The 18,583-nt window shown below is 28.5% G+C and overlaps 1 protein-coding gene across 2 annotated transcripts in view; it reads left to right on the top strand.

The window, feature by feature from the left end:
• Positions 1–4,910: 4,910 nt before the first annotated feature.
• The window catches only part of LOC107446102 (RUN domain-containing protein 1), a 32,107-nt gene continuing 18,434 nt past the window's right edge, over positions 4,911–18,583 (top strand). The window contains exons 1-7 of one of the 2 annotated variants that reach the window (XM_021148823.3): positions 4,911–5,162; positions 7,854–7,980; positions 9,159–9,300; positions 10,003–10,092; positions 12,185–12,292; positions 15,026–15,178; positions 16,491–16,581. In XM_021148823.3, the coding sequence (XP_021004482.2) occupies positions 7,862–7,980; positions 9,159–9,300; positions 10,003–10,092; positions 12,185–12,292; positions 15,026–15,178; positions 16,491–16,581 (703 nt within the window). In that variant the 5' untranslated portion in view covers positions 4,911–5,162; positions 7,854–7,861. Of the gene's footprint in view, positions 5,185–7,853; positions 7,981–9,158; positions 9,301–10,002; positions 10,093–12,184; positions 12,293–15,025; positions 15,179–16,490; positions 16,582–18,583 lie in introns of both variants that reach the window. The other variant, XM_071180031.1, reaches the window with a different exon arrangement.

Raw genomic sequence — 18,583 nt, 5'->3', positions numbered from 1 at the left:
ATGTTTAAACCTAACATACAGAAACGTGATTTTTGTAGTAAAATTTTTAATGAAAAAAAATTTTTTTTTTAAAGAAGTGGTGAGGAAAGTTTATTTTTTATTCTCTTCTGATTTTACTGCAAACCTTACATTTCTCTTTTAACCCAAATGCTTATTTTAAATGCCTGAACTGAACCCTGAATTAATTCAACTGATGCCAAATTATATACGACCAATTAGAGTAAATAACGACCAATTAGACCCTCGTGAAGAGGCTAAAATGTCATATGACTTACATACCGATACGAGCCCAAACAACACAAGGACAGATAGAACGGAGAGATAAACTACATACATGCCCGAAGTGGGATTCGAACCTGTGATCTTTCTGATACAAGGCCACATCTTTGACTACCTCGCAGTCGGTCGGTAAGTTTTTTTTACTTTACTTTCGTTCATCTAATCTTTATTCTAGTTTCACCATTCTAGTTAGCAATCTCTCCCAATTCACTGCAATGAGGTTCGAGTTGAGGACACTTTTTCGTCATATATTTGAGAGTCCATCTTTTGTTACAAATAATATGATTTCATGGTGAAATGATTCTCACAATTAACCAAATACAGCTCAAAGATTGCCGAATCGTCCAGAGTGAGCGTTTTATTTCTAAAAGCGTTCTTGCTATAACCCAGAAGACTGTTGTCATGTGTTGTAGACCATGTTGTCTGTGGCATATGCAAGTGTTTACTTGAAGCATGACCAACAGCGACGCATTTATCTACAGACTTAGTGTCACGACCAACTTAATGTGGAGATAAATTCTATTTGTAACAGTCAAAAAAAAAACCACCAAAAACCTATATTGTCAACAGACATCGAACTCCTGTTGAAACTTAGTCACTTGAGTTGGGCGAAAAATGATCATTTCTATTAACGATTACTCTAGTTCGGTGATGGGGCAACAGGTGCTACTTGAAACGGTCAAAAAATAAAACGGTCAATAGTTAAAAATTGTGACGCCATTAAAATTTTAGCCCTTAGTTGGAGTCATGATAAATTACGTTTGGCAATAATATAGTAAAAAATCATTTTTGTAAAGGTCTGAGCTGAAACTTATGTTGCCAACAGACATCGATCTCTTGTTCATAGGCGCCGCGTGAAAGAACTTTTTTTTGGGGGGGGGGAGGTGCATAAGATTTTCTAAGGACATAATTTGCTTATATATCTTACTATATAAAAAAAACTCTAATGATGATGTCGCAGTTTTCCATTGTTGACCGTGCATTTTTATCGGTCGGAAAATCTTGTGGTAGGATCCAGTTTTTCCTCATTCATTTCCATGTTATTTTGGTTGTCATCATATAAAAGTCATAATTAATGAAAATTAATAAAATTCATTATTACAATTAATAAAATTCCTAAAGGTATTGTTTTTCTATGAATATTTTTGCATCCCTCATTTAAAGTTATTTTCCTGTGAGCTTTTAATTCAAGAGTTTAAAGCTAAGAGAATTGTTGTTGTCTTTTATTATTATTCTAATTTAATCCATTTACCCAAAAATAATTTCCCTCAAAAAATAGTTTTTTATAATTATTTATTATCTTTTATAATTTAATTTAATTGTGGATGAAAAAGTTTCGAATTATGAGACAATTTTTTTTTTTTTTTTACCATATAACCTACGTATTTTTCTATTGCGAAATCTAAAGTTTCGACTGTTTTTATTTAGTAGAAGTCATGAAAAATTAAAATTAATTATTTTTAAAAAAATAATTTGGTGACAATGTATAAATGTTTTAATGGGGCGATTGATATTAAGTATAATTAACTTACGATGAATTTGACTTACGCACGCGTAGCGTAAAATTTCATTTATTAATTTATTCATTTATTATTTAATTTATTAAAATTTCCTTCCTCTGATAGTCGAATGTTAAACTTTTTTTTTTAACTGTGAAGTACGATGTTTCTTTTTATGACGTCTGAAAATTTATTTGTAATTTAACAAAGAGATTCGAATAAAAGATTATATCTAACAAATGTTGAGTTTTATAAAAGCATGTTTCTGATGGAATGTAGTTATATGCTTCCTTTAATTTAGCAATTTAATTGAATAATTGATACAATTTCATTAATATCCATACCTATGCATTGATTTGGAATATTATATTTACCACTTTCTTAAATTTATATTTTTTAATTATCAAGCAATTACAACCTAAATGAAGGTAAAAGTTTCATAAAATATATCGTCGTTACACCTTGAATAAAATTGAATCAGCAATGTGAATAAATGAATCAGCAATGTGAAATTGCGTTTTGATATTTCATGACACTACTAAGAGAAAAGAATTACCGAATACGTAGCCAATATTTTTAAGCATCTTAAAATTTCTCAACATGTTATATATCGTCTTAAATTTTTTAATTACCTGGTCGCACTTGTTTCACAGGACTATTTTACCAACTATTACATTTTTCAAAATCTCATTCTTTACGCTACATTTTAATAAAGTTCTCCTTTATATTAAACGATCTTTTTAAAATTATTGTCAAGTTTTTAGCAAAAGAAAGTTTAAAATTGCAAATAATTAAACTTGTTAAGAAATTAAAAGCATTCTGCTGTCTTAAAATTACTCGATGCCAAACAGCTGACTATTTACTTTATCAAACTATTTTTTCGAAAAATTATTGTTTTATTTGTTGCTTTTTTTATTGTTCCTTATTTATTCGTGTATTCAAAAGCAAATGCAAATGCAATGCAAAAAAATACAATAGGTGGCGTTGTTTTTTAAATGGACGAAAAATTCTGGAATTACTATTTTATTTTGATGTTTAAACTTATTCTCTCCCACTAACTTTAAGAAAGTTGCCTTTTAAAAAAGACAATGTTGAAAAAATTAACTTCAAAAAGTTTTTAATATTAATTTTCAACTTAAGTCAACTTAAATAGCAAACTCTAAGATATAAAATTGTAAAAAAGATTCCAAAGCCATGCTGTTTTAAAAATTATCATCTCAAAAAAAAAAATTTCTTAATTTTTAAAATAAGGTACATGAAGGCATTTTTGGACTACAACTTATTTCAGAGGCGTAATTTGTATGTTCAGCAAATAGTTTTAGCCTATTTTTTATCTTTCAAAAATTTATAGATAGAAATTATAGGAGACAGGAATTTTTCGAATTGTGCCAACAAATTTGCTATATAAAACCTGCTAAAACATTTGCTGATGAAAACAATTGTTCACATACAGTTAGTATAAAAGTGTTTCCGTATTTTTGTCTGACCCAGATAGGTTATCGTTATATATATTTAACAAATAAAATTGCTTTACATTTAGTTCTTCTTATTATGGCACATGTTCTGTATTTCTAATTATTTTTTTCCAAGTGCAATTGAGAATTTTGGAAATCAAGGTAATCGTTCATTTTGTTGTGATTAACATGGTAACAAAATGTTCTTACACAAAACTATTAATATTACATATTTTATAAATAAATTATTACTTTTTTAAAAAAATTATATCATATAAAAAATGATAAAATAAAAAATAATAATATCGTCTTTTAAAAAAACAGAGGTGATCGAAAGGCAACCACGGGGGTTAGGGAGTAAAGCCTCCTACTAAATTAAAATTATATTAAAAAACTTTTGACAGTAGTGTAAAGTGTTGATAAATAACCATGACAACTGAAAAAATTATGCTGTGGATAAACGAAACTGAAATATCCGCTAACTACAATTGTACTCTAAAACAAATATATTACTTAAATTATTGTTCATTGAAAAATTGTTCCATTGTTCTTAAATTTTGTTTCATTGAGTTCATATCACAACTTTAAGAAAAGAAGAAAAAAATCTTTAACTGATTTTCAAGTTAGCCTTTACATAAAATCGATAATCATAAAATTATTTCCTTAAATTTATATATCAATTATCGAAAAACTTTGATTTTTTAAGTGGTATTAACACACTTTGTACTTTCAAATTAAAAATTATCTGTTGGGTTTTTGGAGCTTAGAAAAGTAGTATCTTTCGAAACATTCTGAAATTTGAGAAAATAATTGGGGGCAAGTCACTAACGCATCTACGTCAATCATTACCAAGAATGATTCTTTATCGTTGTTGTTGTTAATTTACGTCGCACTAGAGCTGCACAATGGGCTATTGGCGACGGTTTGGGAAACATCTTGGAGGATGATCCGAAGACACGCCATCACAATTTTGATCCTCTGCGGAGGGGATGGCACCCCCGCTTCGGTAGCCCGACGACCTGCGCGCGAAGTCGAGCACTTTACGGTAGCACAGTTTAACGAGGACCAATACCGCACAACCTCGGTTCCTACGCAGACTGATCCAAGTGGTCACCCACCCGCACACTGACCGCAGCCAGTGATGCTTGACTTCGGTGATCTGCTGGGAACCGTGTCTTAACGATCAGTCCACAGCGGGACATGATTCTTTATATAGGAATTAACTAAAATGGAAAAGAAAGAGGTAAGAAAGAAAGCTAATCAGAGAAGGAACAAATCAATTCGAATTTTCAAGCATTTTTGTTTTTTTATTTTTCTTTGCAAGTGGTTTTGCCGGTTAATTAAATTGTTGATTGACTACGGTGATTCACTTATTTGTTGATTCACAACTAATACATAAGTAAATCAACATATCAATGATTTGGCTGATCAGAGAATCAAATAATCGGCGTATTAGTTAACACCACTTTCCGAATAAATTGAAGAAAAAAAATAGCCTATAAAACTGGAACGTGTGATCGTGAACGTGTTAGATCCATGCGTGTGAAACAGTCGATGAAGATATCTTATTATTATTGTAGAAATTTTAAGGCACAGAAGTTGGGAAACAGTGCCACTAGATGGCAGCAGCATTTAGTGTAATCAAGCCGGAAGTCTTGAAAATATTTTTAATGGGAAAAAATTTTCACCAAAATTCTACTTTAATGATATGGCAACATCTACATATGTATTGAAACACCTGTAGTTTTTGTTTACAGATGGATACTGTTTCAACCTGTCAATTTTAAGATAATGATAAATTACTAATACTTTTTTTATTAAAATCTTACACGTGTTATTTTTAATAAAATCCTCAACTAAAATATCAGCTCATGGCAAGATACAGCATTGAATTAAACATCGAAAATTTCTGAATAAGTATTCCCATCCGGTAAAATATTGTTTCGTTTAAAGTAAAACGTTATTATACTTCTTTAAGTGTTTAAAATCATACTATTCATTTACTTTACTTAAATAACTACTACTCGAACATATTTGTTTGTAGAGTATTTAGTTATTAAAACAGTTCACATAACCATAATATTTAAGATTTGTGGAAAATATATAAAAACAGAAAAATAAACACATTTACAACAAACGCAGTTTAAATAACGTTTCCAAATTGAAATAGTATGTTTGTATTTATGTCATCAATGGTTAAAATGTCATTGACTAAACAATATGTTGATGTTATAAATGTCATAGGTCACTAATACTATATTTCAGGGAAAGAAAAAAATTGACATTACTTAAATTTATAGTATAAGAATTTTTTGATATACGGTGATCCTCATCCCTTTAATTCAAGAACATTAAGTTTTTACATGCTAAAATATATATTTACAGTATACTCACGATATCTCAAAAACCTTTTTATGTCTGAAAAATATTTTCTCCTTTGCATTATATATCCACCTAATATTTATTTGATTTCCTATGTCGAAGAGTTTCTTCTCAAAACCTTGTTATGTCGTATTTTTTGTCGGAAAAATCACAACGTAAGTTTATTGTAATCCAATTGTTTCCTAATAAATGCATAATTATTTTTTTCTTACTTTTAAAAATAAAATTATCATTGTTGCCTTTAGACTTATAGTCAACTATCTACACGTACATATTTATTAGAAGCTTTTCTTATGTTTCATGACCCTACTTTTTAGAACAATATTTTAGAAAATATTTTTCAACTTTCAGAACTTATTTAGGTCTGTTCTGAACTTTTATCTCAAAAACTCGCTATCTCAAAATTTTTTAGCGTCCCTTCAACTTTGAGATATCTCGAGAGTACTATATATGATTTAAATATCTATGTATATAAAGATAACTATGCTTATATGTATAATTAAGGAGTACTAGGGAATTAATTACTAAACTTAACCTACCTTTAAATAGGTATTATTACAAGCATGCTATCATTTAAAAACTTACCTGCAAAGATAATATTAATTCTAATTATCGTAGAAAATGTGTTGAAAATAGTGTGATAAATTGATTACTTATGTTAATAAGCTGCATGTGTTACTATTATCTAAAAGTACATGAAAAACTTGTTTCCAAGGCTTCTCTTTCATCAATCAACATTCAGAATGTAAGGAATGGACCCCTGGCCCTCTAAAGTGAATAAAATTATAGATTTACACCTCTATTATAGTACTTTTGAAATACCACCAGTAACTATGACTTCATTCAAAGTTAATAGTACACTGAAAATACAACTTGCATATGTATATCTATGTGTATGAGTTTTTATTATTGCAATTAGCTCTAATGTATTTTAATTTAGGCATTACTGAACATCAACAAAATTTACTATTATTATTTGCTTATCCTTAAAAATCATTTTATTTTTTCTAATTTACTTATTTTTGAAAAAAAAATAATAATTAATTATGCCTGTCAGTTTTAAAGCAGTGGTCATAAGAACTACATTATTTTTGTAGTTACCTGCAATTACTTTTTTAAAATGTCGTGACTATAAACTACTTTCAAAATCTAGTCGCTACTTCACTACTTTTAGGTTACAAACTTTCTGGAGAACTTAGTTTGCACCCATGTTGAAAATGGTTTTATATAAAATGAAAAATTGGCTATTTTGTCATGAAGAATTATTGGTGTTTATATAATGTCAGTTTATTAACTAAAACATTACCATTACACAACCATGACTAACAATTTTTTACAAATGTGCTCTTTTATCCATCAACTTTTTATGCCTTTCTTGATGGTGAATATTTAATTTAAGGAATTCTACGAAATTATCAGATATTTGCAACTGAAGTGTTTAATACTCTTTTATTTCTCATAAGGAATAAAGTACATTGAAAATTGCAGAGAAAATATGTTGTCTTCCATTAAAATAACAATGATGTTTCATAAAGATGCATACACATTTGAAGATTTGACCAATACTTAGTTCTTATTAATGCTCCACCACATGGACTTTCTCCATAGACGAACCCACGAAGATTTGTACCAATAAGATTAAAAATAATCTTTGAAATTTAACCTCTTCTTTACTGAGCTTATAATAAAAGTAGTTGCCTAGAATCGCTACAATCTACTACCTTTTTTATCACACTACTTACTCTGCTCTTTTTCTTTTTTTTTTAAAGTTGCAAACTATAAAAAATTAGCAACAGCAATGATTTCGTTATTTGTAGAATGCTACTTCTGACCACTGAGTTAGAGCTAAAGTAAACATTACAATAGGGTTTTTTTTAAAACTGTACTTCAGTAATAAATAATTTTTCATGTTTTCTGTGTAATTTTCTAGTAAATTAAATGTCGAAGCCCTAGTTGTTAGTATATTAAAAATAATTCTTAACTCAAAATGGAAGAAATTTTTCTAACATATGTAGCATTAATTAGTCTATTAACTGTTTGACCATCCAGAGTTCTATTTAATCTTATATTTGTTTTTTCTTTGCTGATTTAATTGATGATTTATGATTAAAGTACTGCATGCAGTAAATATTGTTTATAAAAATATTTATATGATATTAAACCATTGTGAAACAGGAAGCATTATCTTTGAATATTTTCTAGCATTTTGTAAATTATCGATCTGCATTTCTTTATTTAGAAAGAAAAATGAATGAATGCCATAGTACTCCTGCTCTAACATGTTCTGATTGCGAATATCTGTCTAATGATGATGATACTCAACCTTCTGATGATTTGATGTACACTTCTTGTTCAGATTTTGAAAAGTAATTTAGTTCATTTTTTTTCTATATTAAGTTATTATGAAATAATTTCATACTACACCTAATCAAGATTTTTTTTTAATGGATCTGAAAATATTTAGGGAAAAAGTACTTTAATTTTAAAACTGTCTTTTTTTTACCTTTCTATTTTTAACTATATCATTTGAGTAGTTTGATTGATTATAATTTCTTTCTTAATAAATAGTTTTACAAAATATTACTTCTCTTAAATCTATTATCCAATTTTTTAATTTTGCTTAACCATACTTTAAATTCATATTTTTAATTTAAATATTCTCAATGTCAATCCTTTTTATTAGTAATTTTTTATTATTTTGCGTTAACTAACCTTTTGTTGCCGTGCGTAGATATCTGATTCAAATCATTTTGTAATATCTCTATGATAGTTGATGAGCTTTGTTGAGAAGATAATATTCATATTTATGGGTAGGTTAATGTTGATTTTCAATCAGAAACATTGGTATTTTCTGATTCTGATGTTCTATGAATTATATATTATTTGGTTACTTCTATCGAAATCTTTGATTGAAAAGCTGAGTAGATGAAGATTTAAAAAAAGAAAATTAATGATTTTAAGTGGCGTTTTAGGGTGAAAAGGTGTACAACTTATGGCTCATAGGTCGAGTGTGGTCCTTGAAAGGTCTATGTCTAATCATCTGCCTTTTAACCAAGAACTGGAAAAACTATATGACTAGCTAAAAATTTTATGCACCAAAATTCTAACCGTAAATTCATGTTTTACTGTAAGTAAATCAATCTTATAATATATTACAAAAACTTTAAGAATTTATTGGACAAAATCATTTTGATCTTAGATCATTTGGATCTTGAATTATCAATTTTCTTTAATTTTTTAAATAGTAAAAATTAAATTATTCTCTAACAACTAAAGAGCAGAAAACATAACATTCAATGATTCGGTGTAATCTGTTAAATCTAAATTGAACTTTAAAATAATTAACCTGCTTATTTATTAGAATTTATCCTATAAAGCACCAAACAATGTTTGAAAATGATCTGATTAAATTTTAAATTTATTGCCATTTAGTTATATTAGAATTTGAATACATAGTGTTTTAAAATTGATGTTCACCTGCAATTTTTTCTTTAAAAGAAAATTCTTTTTAATTCTAAATTTAATTTTAACTTTTCTTTGTTAGCATTAATGAAGCTGAAAGACTTCAAAGGCTTGAAGAAGAACAGGAGCAACTCAACTCATCTTTAATTGCCCTTACAACACATTTTGCTCAAGTGCAGTTCCGACTTAAACAGATTGTTGATGCTTCACAAGAAGAAAAGGAGGTTATAATTAATTATAGTTTTATTTCTAAAAATTTTTAATCAGTTTATTTACTATTACAATAAGCTGTATTTTAATTCTAACAAGTAATAAATTTAACAAGTAATAGTGTGTTTAGGATTTAATTTATGTTAAAGGTCTTATCTTATTACAAAACTGTTTAATTTCAAATATTGTGAGAGTTACACACTCCAAGTTCTTGGAGAGAGGCGCCATTTTTTGCGATGAAAGAGAGAGAGTTCGATCCTAAAACTGGAATTGAGAACAATGCCTTGAACATTTTATCTCTCGGAATTTTTATATTATTTGTTTTTTTGCCTGACTATTATTTTTGTTTGTGTTGTGGAAATACCATAATATAATAAAAGCATGATAGTTATTTCCAACCTGGATAACTCATTTACAACACATTACAATATTTTCTCAGATAATCAATGTTTTATAAATACCGAAAAGTTGTTTTTTTTTTCCATTTGAATTAGAGCTAAAAATAAATTGAAAATGTACAAAAACTAGTTTTCATTAATACTGAGAAACAATTGTAACAAATTATCACGATTTTGCAGATACAAAGCTTTAAAATGTCATTTAAATGAATTTAATTATTCAATTATTTTTTTTCTTAATTTTCATTGTAGAACAAATATTTTTCCTTGCTATGAATTTATTCTACTGAATTCTTAAATTAGCTTTTCTCTGTTTAGAACTTATTAAAGGAATTAGAAGAGTTTGCATTTCGAGGTATTCCAGATATTCGAGAATATGAAAATGGATTAGATTTGTCTCAAATCATTGTAAGCATTTTTATATGTATATTTATCATCAAGTTTTATAACTTTTTGTATCTCATTTTATTTTATTTTATAAATTGTTCTTTTAAGTGGTACAGTATTGATCTGCCATTATTTCTGCCATTGCTTCTATAAAATGCTAATTACAACTAAAATTAATGCAAAATTATTTCTGCATGAGTTTTTGCAATGCAATGAAGTAATAGGTTGCTGGTAATAGTAGCTGGTAATAGGATGTGTCACAGAAAAATAAAGTTATGGGGATAAGAGTTATAGTCGATGCCAACCTTCTTCTATCAAAAGGTATACCAAGATTGAATCGAGTTAGCATGCCTTATATACTAGTGAATTGATAATTGTAATGGTAGTTACGTCAAAATACTCCCCCACCAAAATTTTACCAGGAATGGAATTCGATGAATGGATACCATTAGTTACCGTATTTGCGAAAGATTGGGAGAGCTTTGTTAAGTTCTCAGAGTTTTGAGGGTTTGTCTTGAGAAATGTATTAAGTTCTCAATTGTGTCTGGTCAGTCTCTCTTGTGTTGCTATTAGCAGTCTAGTTTGTGCGGGAATTCGTTGTGTGTAAATGAGACTGAGTAGCAACACTGCAAGGAGGACGCAGTCACAAATAGCAAGTCAGCTGTTCACTGTGTTCCAACCATCAAAGAAGGCCTTTCTGTTGAAATAGGCATGCTCAGATATTGTCCAAAAGTCACCAATGTAGGGACTAGATTGCCGACATTATCAACTGTCATTTATCTATAGGTACCACCAGATCGAATCGAGTTAGCATGTTTGATGTTTGATAATTGTAGTGATAGTTACACCACAAAATGATAGCCTATGCCTTCTTGCTACAATTTTTTCCTACTCAGCTATTTATAATTTATGTCATTATTTCATCACATCTTAAATTATGCTGCTCTGTATTGAAATGTGCTACTTATTATTATTCATAGTTAGATAATATAAATGCCCGCTGTGCGTGTATGCATTGGCAGAAATTCTCCAATTTTGTGGTTATTTTTTTTGTTCATCTTATTCCTGATGGAGGTTCTCTCTATTATCAGCAGATTGCAGTACAATAAGAGGCATTTATAACTTCCTATGCATTAATTTACAGCTTTACCTGTGAAAAAATTTCATTTGTTTATTTATAAAAACTTTTAATTTTTTCCGTTAGAAAGATAGTTTTTTATTCTTACCACAGAGTTACTTCTGTTTTTACTTTGTAATAAAAAGTTTCTTACGCTAAATATATTAAAGTTATTTTTAGTTTAGTATCTTTCATTTTAAGTAATTCTTCCACCACTTCTAATCAAAAATACTTATCTACAAGAAATGCAAGTTTATTGCGGTTAACTCGTAGTGAATCTCTTAAAGAGTGAGCGTAATTATCCTTATTCTACAAGTTTTACTATTGAATTCTTTACAAATTTATTAAAACTTAAATAGAAAGTGAAGCAGTTGGTGTCCTGTTACTACACAAATTCTAAAGCATGACTAATTATTTTCTTCATTGTTTTTACAAGTAATTACATTATTGTTTTCCTATGAACATACATCAAATTTGAAAAAAAAATATATGTTGTAAATTTTCTTTTTCCCACTGGTTCCTTAATTTGAATCATTGACAATCATTGAGTCATTTGATCATTGATTTGAATCATTTGATCATCATTGAATTATTTGAATCATTGATGATGATTTATTTATTTATATTAAAAACAATTTACATTTTGTATTATTGGTGTTTTACTGAACCTTGGTGTTTTTAAAAAAAAAAACTCTGAAACAGAACTGGAAAATTTAAGAAAGAATTGCTTTCTCTTTAAAAAAAAAAAAAAACGTGTAAAAAACAATTTGATAATTATTTTTCTAAAAAAATATATCTAGGTATAAAAATTTTCAAATTTCTTTTTTGGAACTAGATTTGTATAAAAGTAAACATTTATTGCAACCTTAATTTTAAAGGAGTATTCATGTGTAAGTTTAAAGCTTAATACGGAGTATAGTGCTAGTTATAATTTTTTAGAGTAAAATGTTTTCAATTTACAAGTATTTATGTAATAATGGCTACATTGTTTTACAGCATGAACAAAATCAGGAAGTAAAGCTTGAACAACAAAGAACTCGTCAAAAAGAGTTAATTGATAAACTTAAAGAACAACTTGAAGATCTTGAAAACTATGCCTACGAGGTTGTTATACTTAATTTATCATTTATTTTCTTAAATTATTGGCTTTCTTTAGAGCGGGTTTAAAACCTCCAGTTCCTTTTCCACATATTTTCTTACCTAATAATGTGATTTTTTAATGGTTTTAGTTATTTATACAATGTGAATAACTTACTGACATACATAGGGTGATTAAAATGAAACTGGTGGTACTCAAAAGCTTGTTCCATTAGCTCTACTAAACGCGTCTGAATGAAACTTCAAATATCTTTTATTTAGATTAGCAATTCGAAACATTTTCTGGCTGCTGACCCCAACAATGAATAAAGTTTATTAACAATTGTAAACCTATTCAAAGAAAATCTTCTAATCATTTTGAAAATATTAGTGTTCGTTTTTTCATCATTTTATAAATAATAGTTTTAAAATTACATTTTATTTTAGACATTTGAATTCACAAACTTTGAGTGGTGTGTAGTCTAATTCTGAATCTGTTTAGCATAAGATCAAAATGAATAAAATAAGCTGAATTAATGTTGGGATAAAAATGAATTAAGATTGTTGAATGAATTAGTTGTTATAAATTTTGAGAATGGTTATCAAAGAAACTCATTTCTTTATTGTTGAATTTAGTTACTTTTCTTTGAATTGAAAAGTTTGATGGGAAATATTAATTAAAAAGTTTTAATGTAAGTGCCATTCTCTTTCATAATTTATTTAATATATTCTTATTAGAAATAGTTTTGAAAAAAAATACTGTCTTTTCATCACCAATTTTTGTAAGCGATTTCTTAAAAATGACTGAAATATTAAATAAATAAGAAATTGTTGATAAATATAAATATAACCGCAGGTCTCAAAAGTCGTAAGTGGTTTTGAAAAAGTTTTATTTCTTAGCGCTTCTGTGACCCTTCCATAGAACCTTAGGTCTCTGTGGGGTACTTTTTGGGAACCAATCGATTATACAGTGGAGAATTTAGATCATAGAATGAAGTCTTCTATCAGAGAAAAAAAAAAATTTGAAATTTTGCTAATAAATGGCAGTTTACTATTGAAACCATATGGAAATGAGTAGCTCTAGTAATTTCTCTATAAATGTGATGTGTATAGTTCGAAGTAATAATTCCCTTTCACTGAACACGCCATGAAAGTTTACCAATATTTGAGGAATGCAGGGCTCAAAGTTGTCCTTAAAATCCCTAAAAAGAGAAAGTGTTTTTTAATGTCCTTAGTTATTAAACATTTCAATAAATGTCCTGAATTTTTGTAATTTTCCAAATTTTTGTTGAAGGTAACAGGAAGAATAAATATTATTTATCTAAAAAAGAATTGAAGAAATTTTAAATTCAAAAATTGTGTTATATGCTATGAAACAAAGTAAATAACAAAATGAATGACAGAGTCTTCATAGAGCCGTCAAGTACGATATTAGTCTATTTCCAGTATTAGAGACAATTACTCTTAATTCGATGGCATAAAAGTGTCGATGTGGGAGAAATATATGAAAAACTCCTACCTTTCTATTCCCCCTCTCACTATATCATACTCTGTTTTTCAGAAGAGAATCCTCTTATTTTGCTACTACTTAATGATTTTCCATATTTAGACTATTTTCTCCCCTGTTTGAAGAAAAAAAATCCAAAAGAAATTTTTGCGTAACTTTCAAAAGAAAAAATCTTAGTTTTTTTTTTGTTTTTTTTTTTTTAAATTTTTCATTTAAGTACAGGAATTACTGAAATTATTACCAATTGTATATCTGCAAATCCATGTTGGTATTGTACAAATTGTTCCCATTAGAGAATCAGCATCCTTAAGCTTGGTGGAAATTTTGCTCTTAATTTTTATACTTTAAACTTACAGCCCTTGAAATGCTTCAGCGCCATTTAGTGCTTACATGCAAGTAAAGAACTTGAGATAATAACCCATGTTTATAAATGCAGTTAAAAACTTACTTTGTTAGTTTGAATCATTACTTAATGTGTTAGTTTGATGTTGCATGAGGAAGAGGAAGAAGTGTAACACAGTTAACAATTGTGGTGAAAGTTAAATTTGCTAAAATGTTCAGGTGCAAGTAATCGTTCAATAACTCTAGCATTATGCACAATATATACAAATTTGTGCCTTATTTCAAAAAAAATTCTGAAGTTGTACCCTTACAAGATGCATTATGTGCAACATTTGAAACCACAAGATTATGTAATAGCTTTGAATATTTAAATAGTTAATGTAAATTTTTATAAATTAAATCAATTATCAATTTTTTTAAAAAATAACATTTTAAATTTTATATAAAATTTAAAGAATTATGAAATTGTAATTCGTATGTCTTATTTATGTGTTATGAGTATTCATAAATATTTTTAATAATAGTAGAGCTTGATTTACCAATGGTCTACAAAACACAATTGTACTTATGTGTTATTTATGTCTGTAATATATATTACTGAAAATTTCATTCAGGAAATAATGAATATTAGAAATGATAATTTATGTTATTTAATTGACTTTTTTTTCTATGACACCCCCTTCCTGATTATTTCAAGAGATTATAAAGAGTCTTCTTGATTTTTATGAATGAACATAAAATAACATCCTCCATTTCAATTTTTTTTTAACAATTAATTTTTGATTTTTAATAATGTATTTATACTGAGGATATAGGTCTCAAAGACTGATTATTTTGTTTAAATTGTATTGGTTTTTGTTACAAATTGATTATGTTTTTTAACATATTGAGTTCAGAAACTATTATTCTAGACTGGACAAGCAAGTATGCCCCAAAGCATGCTTTTTGAACGTCAGTCGGTCGTCATTGAACAACTTAAAGGGAAACTTCAATTAAATTTCGATGAACTAGACAAGTTAAGTCCTGATGAGTTGCGTTCCCAAGTTGACTGTGCAATAAAAGAGGTATTACATTATTTATAGTTTAAATAAATATTATTTGTTCGCCTTTGAAATATTGTGTTTTTTGTTGCACTGCTTGTGACAAGTATTTCAAGTGATAATTTAACTTTTTCAATAGATGATCTATAAACACTATGTTTATTTTAAATTTTAAAAGAAAAATCTTTTTATTTTGTACAAATCATTGAATAGAAAGAAATTTAATCAAGAAAAAGATTCTTCTGCTTTCTTATCCTTCTAATCTGAATCAGATAAGATTCGTGAGTTTATTTGTCCTCATTACCCACAGCACTATGTCAGGTTGCCTTAAAAGGTCATCCGCACCAAGGCAACACAACTCAGAAGATGTTGAGTAGCTTCATCCATATTGCACTTTGTACGAATCTCAATTTCTCCTCTTGATCATGAATAAAAAGTTTTATTTAATAAAAGTATGCTTATATGGGTAGGGGAAGAATTGCTTATTTCTAACAATTTCTGTTAAAAAAATTTAATATTTACTTTTAATGTGATTAATCTTATTCTTAATACTAATACTGTCTTTCTTCCATTTAAAACAATTTTCTAAAAAATGCTTGTTCAATTAACCTATGGTTCTAATTTGGTTGTTGTCTGCTTGGTGAAACCAAACGAATTTAAGGCAGAGAGTGCGTTTTTTGTTTTTCAATGGCGCCATCTATGGCCAAGAATTCGACTTCAGCCTCACACACACGTCACAGCCCGTTTATAGGACAGATCCATTCATTCATCCACAGATCATAATTTTGACCTGAACCAGAGAACGATCAATCTCCAATTCAATACCCCCAGAGGTATTGATTTGTTATGGGAACTAATTTAGTAAATTGTTAAATGATTATATCCTAAGGTGGTGATTTAAAAATAGCATTTTAAATAGTTGAAATGATTGTCTTTTTTTAGGGGTATTTTTGAAGCTTTCGTTGTCAAGAAAAAAAGTCCTAGTATAAGTGCCTTAACTCTCTGAATGTTTATCCTGGCTATTTCCAATCTTTTAACTGCATCAGGATATTTATTTTCTCCATGTTATTTCATTGTAAAGATGTGCATAGCAGGCAAATTTAAGTGCAATTTTACTCCAGCGCAACTCTTGAAGAGTTAACTGGAAAAAAATTGTTTCACTAAATATGTTTTTTTTCTGAATCATTGTTGAAATTACTAACTTTCTTTTTTAATACTCTGTTTATAAACTTGTTAATGTTAATAATAAAACACTGTTTAACTGCATTAAATGTATATTATGCCTCACTCATCTCTTATGCATTTTCTCTTTCTTTTTATTAATATTTTACTTAAGCTTGTGAATCCAGCAAAGATGAAAGAACAACTTGTGAGTCAGTTAAAAACTCAAATATCTGATCTGGAAAGATTCATTGAGTTCCTTCAAGGTACTAACATCCTACTACCATACTAATATATTTAAGTGCCACTCCTACTATTGAAATATCCCAAAAGAAACCTCATATATTTAATTTTTTTATTATTGTTATTCAGTATATAAAAGCTTTGTACTAATATTTAAAAAATGATAATGATCAGGATTTTTTTTTCAAATTTAAATAAATAGAAACACCAATTCCTTGTCTTTATCTGTTAAAATTACGTCTTTGCTTGACAACTGGATATTTTTACAAAAAACTTACATTAGATTACCATCTAAATCAGAGATGGGGAACCTTTTAAGATTAGTGTGCCAGTTAAATTACTCTTTTCATGAGTCAAATGTGCCACTTGTTAATTTTCCCCTTACAAATAAACCTCAAGCTGTTCTGCATTGATTTTAAACTATAAAATTACCTGGTGTAACTATATTTACAATTTAGTTTTTAACTTGCTTCAAATGGAAATTGAATAAAAAGTATTTTAAAAATACCTCAGTTTAATTATCAAGGTGAAGTATCTCAAAGTGAGTACTTTTTGTGGTAAGCAATAAAATGAAATTGGGATTTTTAGATTTTTACAATAAGTCCCACAGTGGGCACGTAAAGATCCTGGTAGAAGACCGAAATCAAGCATCAATGGCTGCGCTCTATAAGGGGGTGGGTGACCACTTTGATCAGCTTGCTTAGGGACCAAGGGTGCGCGGTATGGGTCCTCGTTAAATTGTTCTATGGTAAAGTGTTTGACTGTGTGCACAGGTTGTCGGGCTACCAAAGCAAGGGAGCCATCTTCTCTGCAAAAGTTCAAAATTGTGATGGCATGTCTTCAGATCATCCTCAGGGATGTTTCCCAGACGATTGCCAATAACCCATTGTGCAACTCTAGTGCGATGTAAATAAAGTACTTACCTACCTACAATATGGACATCCATAGAGAAGTACTATATTCACCCTTACTGGAGAATTTCATAATTGCATCAGGATCTTACTTTTTTGTGCATCTGTCTATTATGGCTGCTAACAATGGAATTTTTTTTAATGTTTTCAACGAATATTAGCAAATAAAGCTGATTTAATATCTATCTCTCGCATACCATCGAAATATATGTCACATGTTATTCATGCCATAGGTTTGATATCTCTGATTTAAGTGTTATAGATGATGACCCAGTGCCGTTTAGTGTAGGGGCGTGTGAAAGCTCAGGACAAACTTCTCATTGAGAAGCTCCTAAAAAGAGGAGTGTTATAATGTTCCTTTTTTTTATCTTACTAAATCAAGAGGAAGAAACATTGGATTGAAATTGATAAAAAAATTTAATTTATTTTTGTATAAATGTATGTGGATATATTATTTATATTCTGTAAATTATTAAAATTAAATGTGAAAAATATTCAAGTTTTATTAAACTAAAAATTCATTATTAAATTTGTTATATATCACATCATTATTATATTTTATTTTTCATAAAATATTTTGATTAAACTAAGTATTTATCTAATAAAAATTTTGATTTCCTAATAAGACTAATACTAGTTAGCTGGGATAAATGTGCTTAATTGTCTATTGCAGTGGTGCGCAAACTTTTTTCGACTGCGACCCCTTTTGTAGAGAGAAAACTTTCGGCGACCCCTAGAGATAAATGTTCACAAATACGATGTATATTTCGCGCATTTCTTTCGTTTCATCGAATAAAAACATCATCATATTTAACTCATATTAATTTTTTTTTTAATTTTAAGAAAATACTTTTTGTATAACTCAAAAATCAGTAATTGCCCTTTAATGAGATGTATGTGGCTGCAAGTTTCTAATTATCTCATCGATGTTTGGATGTATGTTACTAATTGCAATTAGCATACCATCTTCAGGGTTTAAACGCGAGCGGTATTTAGTTTTTATTGAAACTAGTTTGCTAAATCCAGTTTCACATAAATACGTTGATGCAAATTGTATTAACACTCTGATGGCATTCTTGCATAAAACGGGATATTGTTTTTCCACGGATAGCCA

This window comes from Parasteatoda tepidariorum, chromosome 4, assembly GCF_043381705.1.
Source record: "Parasteatoda tepidariorum isolate YZ-2023 chromosome 4, CAS_Ptep_4.0, whole genome shotgun sequence".
NCBI lineage: Eukaryota > Metazoa > Arthropoda > Arachnida > Araneae > Theridiidae > Parasteatoda > Parasteatoda tepidariorum.
This window is presented reverse-complemented; position numbering and strand designations above follow the sequence as displayed.